The sequence below is a fragment of the Hippopotamus amphibius genome, chromosome 2 (genome assembly GCF_030028045.1).
Source record: "Hippopotamus amphibius kiboko isolate mHipAmp2 chromosome 2, mHipAmp2.hap2, whole genome shotgun sequence".
Lineage (NCBI taxonomy): Eukaryota > Metazoa > Chordata > Mammalia > Artiodactyla > Hippopotamidae > Hippopotamus > Hippopotamus amphibius.
Window position 1 is genome coordinate 128253235 of NC_080187.1, and position 12284 is coordinate 128265518.

Genomic DNA, 12284 nt, shown 5'->3' on the forward strand with positions numbered 1-12284 from the left:
GTTGTACTGTACTACAGTACTTTCCAGTTATTGTATGATTAAAAATGTTTTCTTTATTTTTTGTGTTTGTTTTCATGTATTATTTGTGTGAAAAGTATTATAAACCTATTATAGTACAGTGCTGCATAACTGATTGTGTTAGTTGGGTACCTAGGCCAACTTTGCTGGGCTTACGAACAAATTGGACTTATGAATGCACTCTCAGAATGGAACTTGTTCATATGTAGGGGACTTCCTATATATAAAACCCTAGCCGGCGTTGTGAGCCTCTTCCGGATGCCCCGGAAACAGATCTTTCTCTTCCGGGATGAACGTCTGGTCGCCTGCGCGTGGTGGTAGTACCGGGGCTTGAGCCGCGCTGGCAGAAAAGTGATTGGAACGGTCTTCCGGAGCGAGGGAGAGCCGAGCCGGAGCCATGGAGGGCCAGAGCGTGGAGGAGCTGCTGGCAAAGGCGGAGCAGGACGAGGCAGAGAAGCTGCAGCGCATTACGGGATACAAGGAACTGGAGCTGGAGTTCGACCTGGGTAACCTGCTGGCTTCGGACCGGAACCCGCAGACCGGGCTGCGGGACGCAGGACCCACGCGGGAGGCCGAGCTGCGGGCCCTGGCGCGGGACAACACGCAGCTGCTCATCAACCAGCTGTGGCAGCTGCCCACCGATCGTGTGGAGGAGGCGCTGGTGGCGCGGCTGCCGGAGCCCACCACTCGTCTGCCGCGCGAGAAGCCGGTGCCCCGGCCGCGGCCGCTTACACGCTGGCAGCAGTTTGCATGCCTCAAGGGCATCCGTCCCAAGAAGAAGACCAATCTGGTGTGGGACGAGGTGAGTAGCCAGTGGCGCCGCCGCTGGGGCTACCAGCGCGCCCGCGACGACACCAGGGAATGGTTGATCGAGGTGCCCAGCAATGCCGACCCCATGGAGGACCAGTTCGCCAAGCGGATTCAGGCTAAGAAGGAACGGGTGGCCAAGAACGAGCTGAACCGGCTGCGTAACCTGGCCCGCGCGCACAAGATGCAGCTGCCCAGCGCGGGCGGCATGCACCCTACCGGACACCAGAGTAAGGAGGAGCTGGGCCGCGCCATGCAGGTGGCCAAGGTCTCCACCGCCTCTGTGGGGCGTTTCCAGGAGCGTCTGCCCACGGAGAAGGCGCCCCGGGGCTCTGGCAAGAAGAGGAAGTTTCAGCCTCTTTTCGGGGACTTTGCAGCCGAGAAAAAGAGCCAGTTGGAGATGCTGCGAGTGATGAACAGCAAGAAGCCTCAGTTGGACGTTACGAGGGCCACCAATAAGCAGATGAGAGAAGAGGACCAGGAAGAGGCGGCTAAGAGGAGGAAAATGAGTCAGAAGGGCAAAAGAAAGGGGGGCCGACAGGGTCCTGGGGGTAAGAGGAAAGGGGGTCCACCCAGCCAGGGAGGGAAGAGGAGAGGGGGCTTGGGAGGCAAGATGAATTCCGGGCCTCCTGGCTTGAGTGGCAAGAGGAAAGGGGGGAAACACCAAGGAGGAAAGAGGAGGAAGTAAATTTCACCCTCGGACCTACTTGTAAACCAAGAACTGTACCTGATGTTAAGTTCTAGGAACAGTACTGGGATGCAGATTTGGCCACTGCCTTCATTAAGTTTGAGGTTAAAGGGCTAGGCTTGCCCTTCTCTGAAGATGGTATGTAAATATTGGACTCGACAAATCAATGTATTTCCCACAACCAAAACTTTGGCTGGAGAGTAAAGGATGTATTTAAGGACACACGAATTAGGGAAAGAATTTGTGGAAACTAGGAGTGAGTTCTATCTTTAAACAGCCCCCCCTTTTTTTTTCTCTTTAAACTTTCGATGGGGTACAAGGGAGAGGTAGTCATATTTCAGACTTTTAATGGATTGGTTTCTGCATTATTTTAATAACAAGCTTGTGTATTTATCAATGCACAGGGGAACAGAAAGGTTACATTTTCAGAACTGTTGTAAAGGTTATTTAATAAAAGTGTGTCTGTATCTAAAAAAAAAAAAAAACCCTAAAGGTGCTGCCAAGAAGCTATGGGAACTAATAAATGAATTCAGTAAAGTTGCAGGATACAAAATTAATATACAGAAATCTGTTGCATTTCTATACACTCACAATGAACTATCAGAAAGAGAAATTAAGAAAACAATCCCATTTGCAATTGCATTAAAAAGAATAAAAATACCTAAGAATAAATCTAAACAAGGAGGTAAAAGACCCATACGCAAAAAACTCTAGCCGTTGATGAAAGAAATCAAAGACGACACAAACAAATGGAAAGATATACTGTGCTCATGAATTGGAAGAATTAATATTGTTAAAATAACCATTCTACCCAAGGCAATCTACACATTCACCTCAATCCCTATCGAAATACCAATGGCATTTTTCACAGAATGAGAACAAATAATTCTACAGTCTGTAAGGAAACACAAAAGACCCTGAATAGTCAAAACAATCTTGAGAAAGAAGAACAGAGCTGGAGTTATCGGGCTCCCTGACTTCAGACTATACTACAAAGCTACAGTTATCAAAAGAGTATAGTACTGGCACAAAAACAGACATACAAATCAGTGGAACAGGATAGAAAGCCCAGAAATAAACTCACTCACTTCTGGTCAATTAATCTATGACAGAGGAGGCAAGAATATACAATGGGGAAAAGATAGCCTCTTCAATAAATGGTGTTGGGCAAACTGGACAGCCACATGCAAAAGCATCAAACTGAACTGTGTCACTCCGTGTACTAAAATAAACTCAAAATGGTTTAAAGACTTAAATGTAAGACCTGAAACCATAAAATTCCTAGAAGAAAACATAGACAGTAGCCTCTCTGACATCAGTCTTAGCAATATTTACTCAATATGCCTCCTCAAGCAAGGGAAGCAAAAGCAAAAATAAGCAAAAGGGGCTGCATCGAATTAAAAAGCTTTTTCACAGCAAAGGAAACTGTCAACAAAATGAAGAGGGCATCTACTGAATGGGAGAAAATATTTGTAAACAATATATCTGATAAGGGGTTCATATCCAAAATATACAAAAAACTCATACAACTCAATATCAACCCAATTAAAAAATGGGCAGAGGACCTGAATAGACATTTTTCCCAAAGAAGACATACAGATGGTCAACAAACACATGAAAATATGCTCAATATTACTAATCATCAGGGAATGCAAATCAAAACCACAGTGAGGTGTCATCTCACATCTGATGACAGTCTGAATGGCTGTCAGCAAAAAGACAACAAATAAGTGTTGGTGAGGATGTGGAGGAAAGGGAACCCTCGCGCTCTGTTGGTGGGAATGTACATTCGTGCAGCCACTATGGAAAACAGTATGGAGGTTCCTCGAAAAATTAGATATAGAACTACCATGTGAGCCAGCAATTCTACTTCTGGGTATTTTTCTGAGGAAAACAAAAACAGTAATTTGAACACCCCTATGTTTGTTGCAGCATTATTTACAACAGCCAATATATGGAAGCAACCTAAGTGTCTATTGATAAATGAATTGATAAAGATGTTTTATGTTTTATATATATATTATATATTTATATATATTTACTCATATATAAATGAATGGATAAAGATGTTCTATATATAATGTTATATTATATATGGAATGTTTTATATATATACATAAAATATATATATATGGAATGTTAGCCATGAAAATGATGAAATCTTGCCATTTTCAATAACATAGTTGGGCTTTGAGGGTATTACGCTAAGTGAAATCATTTGGATGGAGAAAGACAAACACTGGCACAAGTGGGCTCTGTGGCTGTGCCCCTTGCACTCACTGGTCACATGGGGCACACATGCAGCAGGCACGGGGGGCACCTGTCAGACCCAAAGGATGGGACAAAGTATCCAGCACTGTCATTCCAGAAGGCAGGGGCGAGCCAGAGAAATGCCAGACTAGCTGAGTGGGAGCCTGGGATGAGAACCCAAGAGGCTTTGGATGGGGGGCAACTTTGTCAGCTTTCAGGCCCCAAGACAAATCCTAATGAATATTCCACTTATCAATAGACAAGACCCAGAAAAGAAAAAGGGAAATCTTTTCAGACCCACAAAAACCTCTCCATCGTTGGGTAGTGAGCTTCTGGGAATTTTCCTTCTCCTCTCAATTCTCCTCGGTAATATCTAAATTTCTATGGAGAATGTTGATTATATTTGCAATTGGGAGAGAAGCGAATTTATTTAAAAATAGGAGAATAAAAGTCTCCATTGCTCTTTTGAGATTACAAACCTCTAGCTATTACATAGAGCCAGCTGTCTCCACGTCTGTTTACGTATGGAAATTTTAATTTCTACTTAGCTGTCCTTAATCTCTCTGAGGAAAAATGTGGTTGAGAAACCCCAAAAGAAGGGATTCTGAGTGTAATTCCATTTTGAAAACACTTTTTTGCAAAAAGTTTTCTAGATTGTTCTAAACTAAAAGCGTGTTTTGTTCAAAAACAGAAAATATTTCCAAAACTTGGGCACTGCCTTGAACTTCACCCACCTTCACCAGCATTCAGACAGCTAGGAGGGCAAACAGGAGAGGACCTGGGAGTCTGTGAGGCCACTTCCTGGCCAGGTGACAGTGGGAGAGCCCCTTCAATCCCAAGATGAGGCTATGGGGACTCCCTGGGAAAATGTATGTCAGAAGCCAAGGTGTGGACAGTAAGGAGCTGATTAACCATCATTTGCTTTACTTTCTTTTTCTTTTTCTTTTTTTTTTAAAACTCTTTATTGGAGTATAATTGCTTTACCCTGTTGTGCCAGTTTCTGCTGTACAACAAAGTGAATCAGCTGTATTTATACATATATCCCCATATTCCCTCCTTCCTGAGACTCATTCCCACCCTGCCTATCCCACGCCTCTAAGTCATCGCCCATCCCCGAATTGATCTCCCTGTGTTATGCAACAGCTTCCAGTTAGCTAGCTGTTTTACATTTGATAGTGTATACATGTCAATGCTACTCTCTCACTTCCGTCCCAGCTTCCCCTTTGCCCCCACCCCATTCACTGTACTTTCTTATTTGAAAAAAAAAAAAGAACTGCTCTAAGAATAGTTGCCCGTTTAGTCATCTCAGCCAAGAGGAGCCTTTGGCACTGCACTGGAAAAGCAATCTCAGCCTCAAACCCTTGGATGAAGTGGCATTTGAGAGCTTTCCAGACAGGACAGGATAATTACAGAGAGGCCCTGGCTTGGGCTGCAGTGACATTCAAGTCTGAAGTGGAAGCAACCTCTTATCTTTAACAAAGAGCTCTGATGATCTACACTGAAAGGAAAGTGCTGTGTCTGGGGTGCTTTTTTTTTTTTTTTTTTTTTAACCCTATAAGGAAAGAATATGACTGTGTAAATAGAGCGCTACATGAAGGAGTAAGGCAGTAAGAGGGGCCTTGCCCCCCTCTGCAGGTCCAGGTGTCTGGATACAGGGTGACCCCAACATTGTTCTGAAAACTGCACAGCCTCAACCAGGGCACGGCAGAGCCCAGAGAGGTACAGGGTCTCCCCTGCGTGCTGAGGGCCCACCCCTGTTAGAGTTAGCCAGGCAGAACTTCAATAGTCACTTGGAACTTCCTTTCTTATTCAGTTCCTTAGTCTCTGCCCTTGAGTAACTGAGGCAATTTTCAGAACTCAGCAGCTCTGCTTATTTAGAGGACTTCCTTTCAGGGCACTGCTGTGCTGGGAACTCTGGGAGAAGATAGCTAGAGAGAACCGGAATCTACTCACAGCACCACTGTCCTAGTGAGAAAGGGGGGAAGGGAGGGGAGGATGGGGGGAGGGAAAGGGAGGGGTGGGAGAGGACCTGAGTGTCCCTTAGCAGGGGTCTAAAGCTGAGGGACCATCTCAGGAAGCATAGCAGGCTGGGAGCATCTGCCCACCCCTGAAATTAATGATTTCTGAAGCAGCATAGTCTATTTTGCCAACAAAATTTTTTGGAACCTGGTTTAAGACAAAAGATCATGGGGAGAGTAGAGAACAGATGCCTCCTTTGCAGCAGAAGATCTTAGTCTCCCATACACTTGGGCAATGGGGAAGGAAGCGAGGGCCTTCTCTGCAGTAGCTCCTGACCTTAGCAAGGCTGCCATTTCAGCAAGTTTCCTGCAGACCCTCCCTGCACACGCACAGGTGGATACAGGGCAAGCTCCCACCCAAACCTGGGTTCCCCGACCAATCACCTAGGACCAAAAAGCAACAGCCACACTCTCTTGGAGCCATTCTGGAGAAGCAGTACTGGCTGCTGAGAAGTCACAGCCTGCTGACCAGGAGGCCCCAAGCTTACATTTCAGAGGCCAGCGGTTTTATCCAATTTGCAGCCAGAAAAGCAGCTATGAGGGATCCTTTAGACACGATGTCAAGAACATGGGAGTGGGACGGCAGTTTATTTTAGGTTGCTGTCAGTTCAGTGTAAGGTGCACTCAGCAAAGAATTCCAGCCTCATCCAGCCTCAGTCCACGAGGAATATTCTGAGATGCAAAATTATGTGTTACTGCGTGGAGCTAAATTGGACTCCACGTTCGATCTGTTTCTTCCACTTTAACCTTTGTTTTTTGTTGCTTTTGTTATTATAATCATACATGATGGCCTGCCTCTGGGAACACGGCCCCTCTGCCTGAATGTTGAACTAAAGTGCCTCTGCTCAGCCCACCAGAGGGCAATCTGCCCTGCCCACCTGTGTGAAAGGCTGAAATTAACACATCCCCTCACTGAAGCTGGTTATTCCCGGAGATATTTTGCAAGACTGATGGCCCTTTCACTTTACTTCCCCACAGCCCCTCCCTCTCTGGTTCAATAAAACAAACTAGCATCCAGACCCCAATGAGATGTTTTTTTGAGGAGACATCAGTCTGCCATCTTCTCAGTTTGCTGGCTTTCTGAACAAAGTCGTATTCCTTGCCTCAACACCTCGTCTCCGATGCATTGGCCTGTCATGCGGCGAACAGAACAAGCTTGGACTCGGTAACATATGTACCAGGAGAACACAGGCTTCCCTCACTTATCCGTTCAAGTGAGGATAAGCGATGTATCACTGGCAACTTTTCATTTTAAAAGCCCCAGTTGGATCTCTGGAAAGCCAGTTGGAATTCCCTCTAAACACACTAGACACAGCCCTCACATCCCAGCCAGGCCAAGGAGAGGTGAGTCGTCTACCCCCATGGTGTCCCTTCTCCCTTGTTCCTGAAGGGGACAGGGGACAGAGAGCTGGGAGGGACAGCCAGGAGGATGGTCATCTAGCACCTCCCACTCCTCAGAGCCCCTCTGAGTGGGCTCCTTAGGTCTGATTCTGGGTTCCATTCTTCAGACTAAGGAATGCTCACGAGGTCTGATAGCTCGCAAAGGCCTGACCTGGAAATGGGGAGGGCGCTCGGACTAAATCGGCCAACACTGAACTCACAGGTACTTCTCTCTCCCCTGCCTTCTTCCAACACCCAGGCTCTCGGAAGCGTAGGCCCAAGTCCAGAACTCCCACAGAACTCGGTCATGGGGCTTCACCCCACCCCAGACACACACAGAAGTTCTGTCTGCAAATACAACCAGCTTTTACTTTGTATTCACCTGCTCTCTTTATCCTGAAAACTTTAGGCTAAACCAAATCCTTTCTGGAACAGGATGGGAAGGAAGGAAGGGAGAAAGGGAGGAAGGGAGGGAGATGGAAGGAAAGAGGGAGGGAGAGAAGGGAGGAAAAGGGAAAGAAAGGAGAAGGAGGGAGGTCAGTTCCTTGGTTAGTGGTTGGGTAGTGGCTGGCTGGTCAGTTAGTCAAACCCTAACAGGGATCTCACCTGTGGCTCTGGGCAGAGGATGGCTGAGAGCCTCTCAGGGAGTCTGGAGGGAGGACGAGGGGGACCACACCCCTTGGCAGCACATGGAGGGCATGGGTGCCACAGTGCACACATGGGGCGCGTGCTGGCTCAGAAAGAATGGCTTCTCCATTCTTCCCAGGAAGACTGCTGCAAACTCTGGTGCCTCACCTCTCGCTGGACACAGTTGGCCCACACAAACACCTGGTGGCCCCAGGTGGGCTGGGAATGCTGAGCTGTGGCTGCACTGTAAGCCTGGCTCTGGGGACCCCCTTCTCCGGATATCCTGGAGAAGGTGGATGCGCCCAAGAGCTTGGGTTGGGTGTCCCCTCAGCCCTGGCAGGTACTTCAGACAGACAGACTGCACCTGCCTAAGAGTGCACCCCTCAGCTCCTTTTGTGCACAGCAAGCCGCGCTGGACAGCTGGGGGAACAGAGGCACTGGCGCAAGGTCACGCAGTGGGAGGGGCCACCATCACCTGGTGGTGTGTGCCCCCCGCCACCAACCTGCGTGCCAGGCAGATGTGTCCTGCTCTGATCCCCCCAGACCTGTGTGAGCTGGTCTGTTCCCAGTGCTTAGAGCAGGGCCATCCGCGCCGCCCCCCCCAACAGCCCCAGCTGAGGTCACTGAGTGAGCCCCTAATGGCCTGAGGACGAGCCATCAAGAAGCCCTAAAGTGCAGGTGAGGAAACTGAAGGCCAGCCCAAGCTCTGCCTGATGGGGTCTCTGTCAGCATCCAGCCCAACCCGGCTTACCTGTCACCCTGTCGCTAGCTGGGTGAGCAAGGCTGGGACCCTCGCCTACACAGAGCAGGCCCTGCGTCCAAGGCCAGCTGCCCTTCAGCTGACCAACTGGCTAGACACAGAGGCCTGGAGAGAAGAGCCACGCCAGCCAAGACATGTTTAACTTTTCTGCACAGTATAACCTCTCGTGAGCAACCTGTCTGGGACTGGGGGATATGATCATTAGAATTGAGGCTGTGTACACGTGCACAGCTCACATAATCATTCTTTCCACTTCAAGCTGGTTCAAGCAGGGATGTTGCATTCCCCAGTCACCCCAGAAATCCCCAGTGACAGCTAAGGCGCTCTCACTGTCCGGAGACACAGATACAGAGCAGGAAACACCGCCAGAGAGGCAGGGACAGCCTGGGGTCACCGAGGACCTGGGAATGAGCATCTTACAGTCACTGGAAAGAAAAAGCCCCCTTCCCACATTTATCTGAAGGGCTGGTTTTCCTAATGTAAAAGAAAGTAAGAAAGAGAAAGAAAGAAAAAGAAGACGCTCCCAGAACCTAAAATGTGTATTACTAAGTGACAGAAGCCAATCTGAAAAGGCTACATTCCAATTGCGTGACATTCCAGAGGAGGTCAGGACTTGCCAGGGGTTAAGGGAGGAGGGAGGAATAGGTGGAGACGAAGGATTTGTACAGCAGTGAAACTACTCTGTACAATACCATAAAGGTGGACACCTGCTGTGGTACATTTGTCCAAACCCCTAGAATGTACACACCAAGCGTGAGCCGTGATGTAAAACGTGGACTCTGGGAGACGATGAGGTGTCAGTACAGGTTTCATCAATTGTAACAAATACAGCACTCAGGCGGGGAGGCTGGTGACGGGGAAGGCCGGGAGCAGGGCCGGGGAGTAGAGGAGACCTCTCCGTAACTTCCCCTCAATTCTGCTGGGAACCCAAAACTACTCTAAAAAAAGTGGTCTCTTTTTTTTTTGTAAAGACAATTCTGACCTCTGAAATGGGGTCCCTGTTATCCTGGCAACCTCAGGCAGTGGTATTTCTAAGGCACACGCTCTTATTCCCTTCCCATCCATTTAAAAATAAAAGAGAAGAGTGGGGTGAGGGTGAGGGAAATCCAGAGTTAAACCAGGTCTCATCACAGAATCCAACATCCTGCATTTGTTCAAAAAATATTCTGGGCACTTCCCTCGTGGCTCGGTGGTTAAGAATCCGCCTGCCAATGCAGGAGACGTGGGTTCAGTCCCTGGTCCGGGAAGATCTCACATGCCGCGGAGCAACTAAGCCCATGTGCCACAACTACTGACCTGTGCTCTAGAGCCCGCGAGCCACAACGACCGACCCCTTGAGCCACAACTACTGACACCTGTACGCTTAGAGCCCAGGTTCCACAGCAACAGAAGCCACCACACTGAGAACCCCGCGCACTGCAACAAAGAGTAGCCCCCTCTCACCACAATTAGAGAAAGATGATGGGCCGCGACGAAGACCCACCGCAGCCAATTAATTAATTAATTTTAAAAAAGAGAGAATAATGCTTTAAAAAAATATTCTGGACAATTCTGTTGAAGAGCCAGGGACCCCTCAGTAGAGCCAGCCCAGGTTGCCAGCCTGGACCCTGGTGTGCTGAAATGGAGAGGGACTCCCTCCTCAAGTCACAACCCTGTAGAATAAGCAGCACCCAAGGGACACAGGAAAGTGACCCACCCAGGACTTCACCACCTGAAACAAGAAAAAGTCCTCCCTTTTCAGACACCGGTCTACTCACCTCCTTCCCTTGGGGAGGAAAACCTTGAAACATGCAAACAGGCAGAGCTGGAGTTCCCCATAGGCCTGTGGGGGCAGCCCCATCGGTCACTTCTGCCTGGGACAGCCTCTCTGGGCACGCTGTGCTGTGGGCAGTCAGTCCAGGGTAAGGCTGGCAGGCACCCCACGAGCTCGGGGCTGGTGGCCTGGAGTGGCCCTGCCTCCCTGTTCTGGCCCTCAAGGGGCCCCAGTGGCACCCACGGCAGCCTCTTTTCTTCTCTGTCTCACAGCTGCAGGGAGTCGCTGAGCCCTGACAAAGCCCGCCTGCTCCTCCAGAGCCAGCAGGAGGGGTGAAGGGAGTGCAGCCCGCAGCCCGCAGCCTGGGATGCCGACTGTCACCATGGCAACGAAGAAGGGCGGGGAGGGTGGGCCATGGGCTAGTGGGACCTGTAGGGCCGGGGAGTCCCTACAGTCATGGGCTATGGAGGGGGCCCCGGCAGGCTGGGAGGGACCTAGTTTCCTGTCCTGAACACCTCTGCCACCCACCCTCCCTCTTGCAGGCTTTCTAGAAGGTTCTGAGGCAACAGGGCATTTAAAATGTTTCATCACCCCAATGAACCCCCTTTCATGGTGTGTGGACACAACACTTGCCTAGGGAAGCATACAGGGAATATGCATCTTTGGAGACTATGGGGGGGGGGTGTGTGTCCCTCACACTCAGACTTGCCCCCCCACCCACATTTTACCCTCACACTTGCCTGCACCCCTCAGTTTGGGGGATGCTAACAGAAACTTGCTCTCAGGGTATGTCAGCTCCCCTGAGCCCTGTCTATGAACGTGACACAGACTTACTTGCTTATTTCCTGCTGCACACCTGTAAGGTGAGTACTGTTATCACAGATTTTTCCACCAAGGAAGTCAAGGAGATAAGTGCGCCCCTGAGGTCATTCCCTCTGTAAGTGACAAGCCTGGCCCAAATGGCCATGTCAGACACGACCAGCAAGCACTGAGCAGACATAGGGCACGGGCACGAAGCAGGCAGCTCTGCCCAGGCCAGCCATCATTCCTGGCCTGGTACCCCAAAGCCTTGAGCAGCAATTCCTCAGCTTCCCACTGGGTGTGAGTGTTTTTCATCCCCTATACCCACAATCTCACTAAACGTCTTCATAAGTCAATGTCTGCAGGCCTACAAATGCCCACTGAGGTCCCCTTGGTGAGAAGCCTGGAGGGACATGGAGGGTCTGAAACCCCGAAGTCCTCATTTCTCACTCTGTGAATTTATCTATACATATACACTTGTGGAAGCCTTACAACACCTTGCAAAGAGAATGTGCTAATATGTTACTTACGAAATTAAAAATAAGTGCAATGGGACTTCCCTGGTGGCGCAGTGGTTTAGCATCCACCTGTCAATGCAGGGGACACGGGTTCAAGCCCTGGTCCAGGAAGAAACCACATGCCTCAGAGCAACTAAGCCCACAAGCCACAACTACTGAGCCCACATGCCACAACTACTGAAGCCCATGCACCTGGAGCCCATGCTCTGCAATAAGAGAAGTCACCGCAATGAGTAGCCCTTGCTTGCCACAACTAGAGAAAGCCCGCGTGCAGCAATGAAGACCCAACGCAGCCAAAAAAAAAAAAAAAAAAAAAGTGCAATGAAGAGAAAAACTTCTAAAGGAAAAAGATTCCCTGAGTGCAGATGAACCCCAGGTTCGTCTCAGCTCGCCCCTTGCCGGCCGAGTGGCCCAATCTCCTCATCTGTGAAGTGGGTACCTTGCGGCAGGGGTCCACTCCCAAGTTGCGGGAGGATTCCGTGGGGTGTTGCACACACACCTCAGTGCGGGGCCCAGCTCACAGCAACTCCCCAGTCAATGCCAGCATGCCAGTGTTTACACATGCTTTTTATTTTCCAACCAGAATTTACCATACTTTGTTTGAGAAAGTGGTTCCCTCACCCCACAATATACTGTAAACTTACCCCTGTTAGGAAATATTCTC

General features: G+C 49.3%; 1 protein-coding gene across 1 annotated transcript; it reads left to right on the forward strand.

Annotated features, from left to right (window-relative positions):
• Positions 1–347: 347 nt before the first annotated feature.
• On the forward strand, positions 348–1979 carry LOC130846278 (ribosome biogenesis regulatory protein homolog). The gene has a single exon (XM_057724412.1). The coding sequence runs from the start codon at positions 416–418 to the stop codon at positions 1511–1513; it is 1098 nt and encodes a 365-aa protein (XP_057580395.1). The 5' UTR covers positions 348–415; the 3' UTR covers positions 1514–1979.
• Positions 1980–12284: the final 10305 nt, after the last annotated feature.

What these genes read in the sequence shown, in the direction of transcription:
- LOC130846278 (XM_057724412.1), top strand. Translation starts at nt 416, where the DNA reads ATGGAGGGCCAGAGCGTGGAGGAGCTGCTGGCAAAGGCGGAGCAGGAC.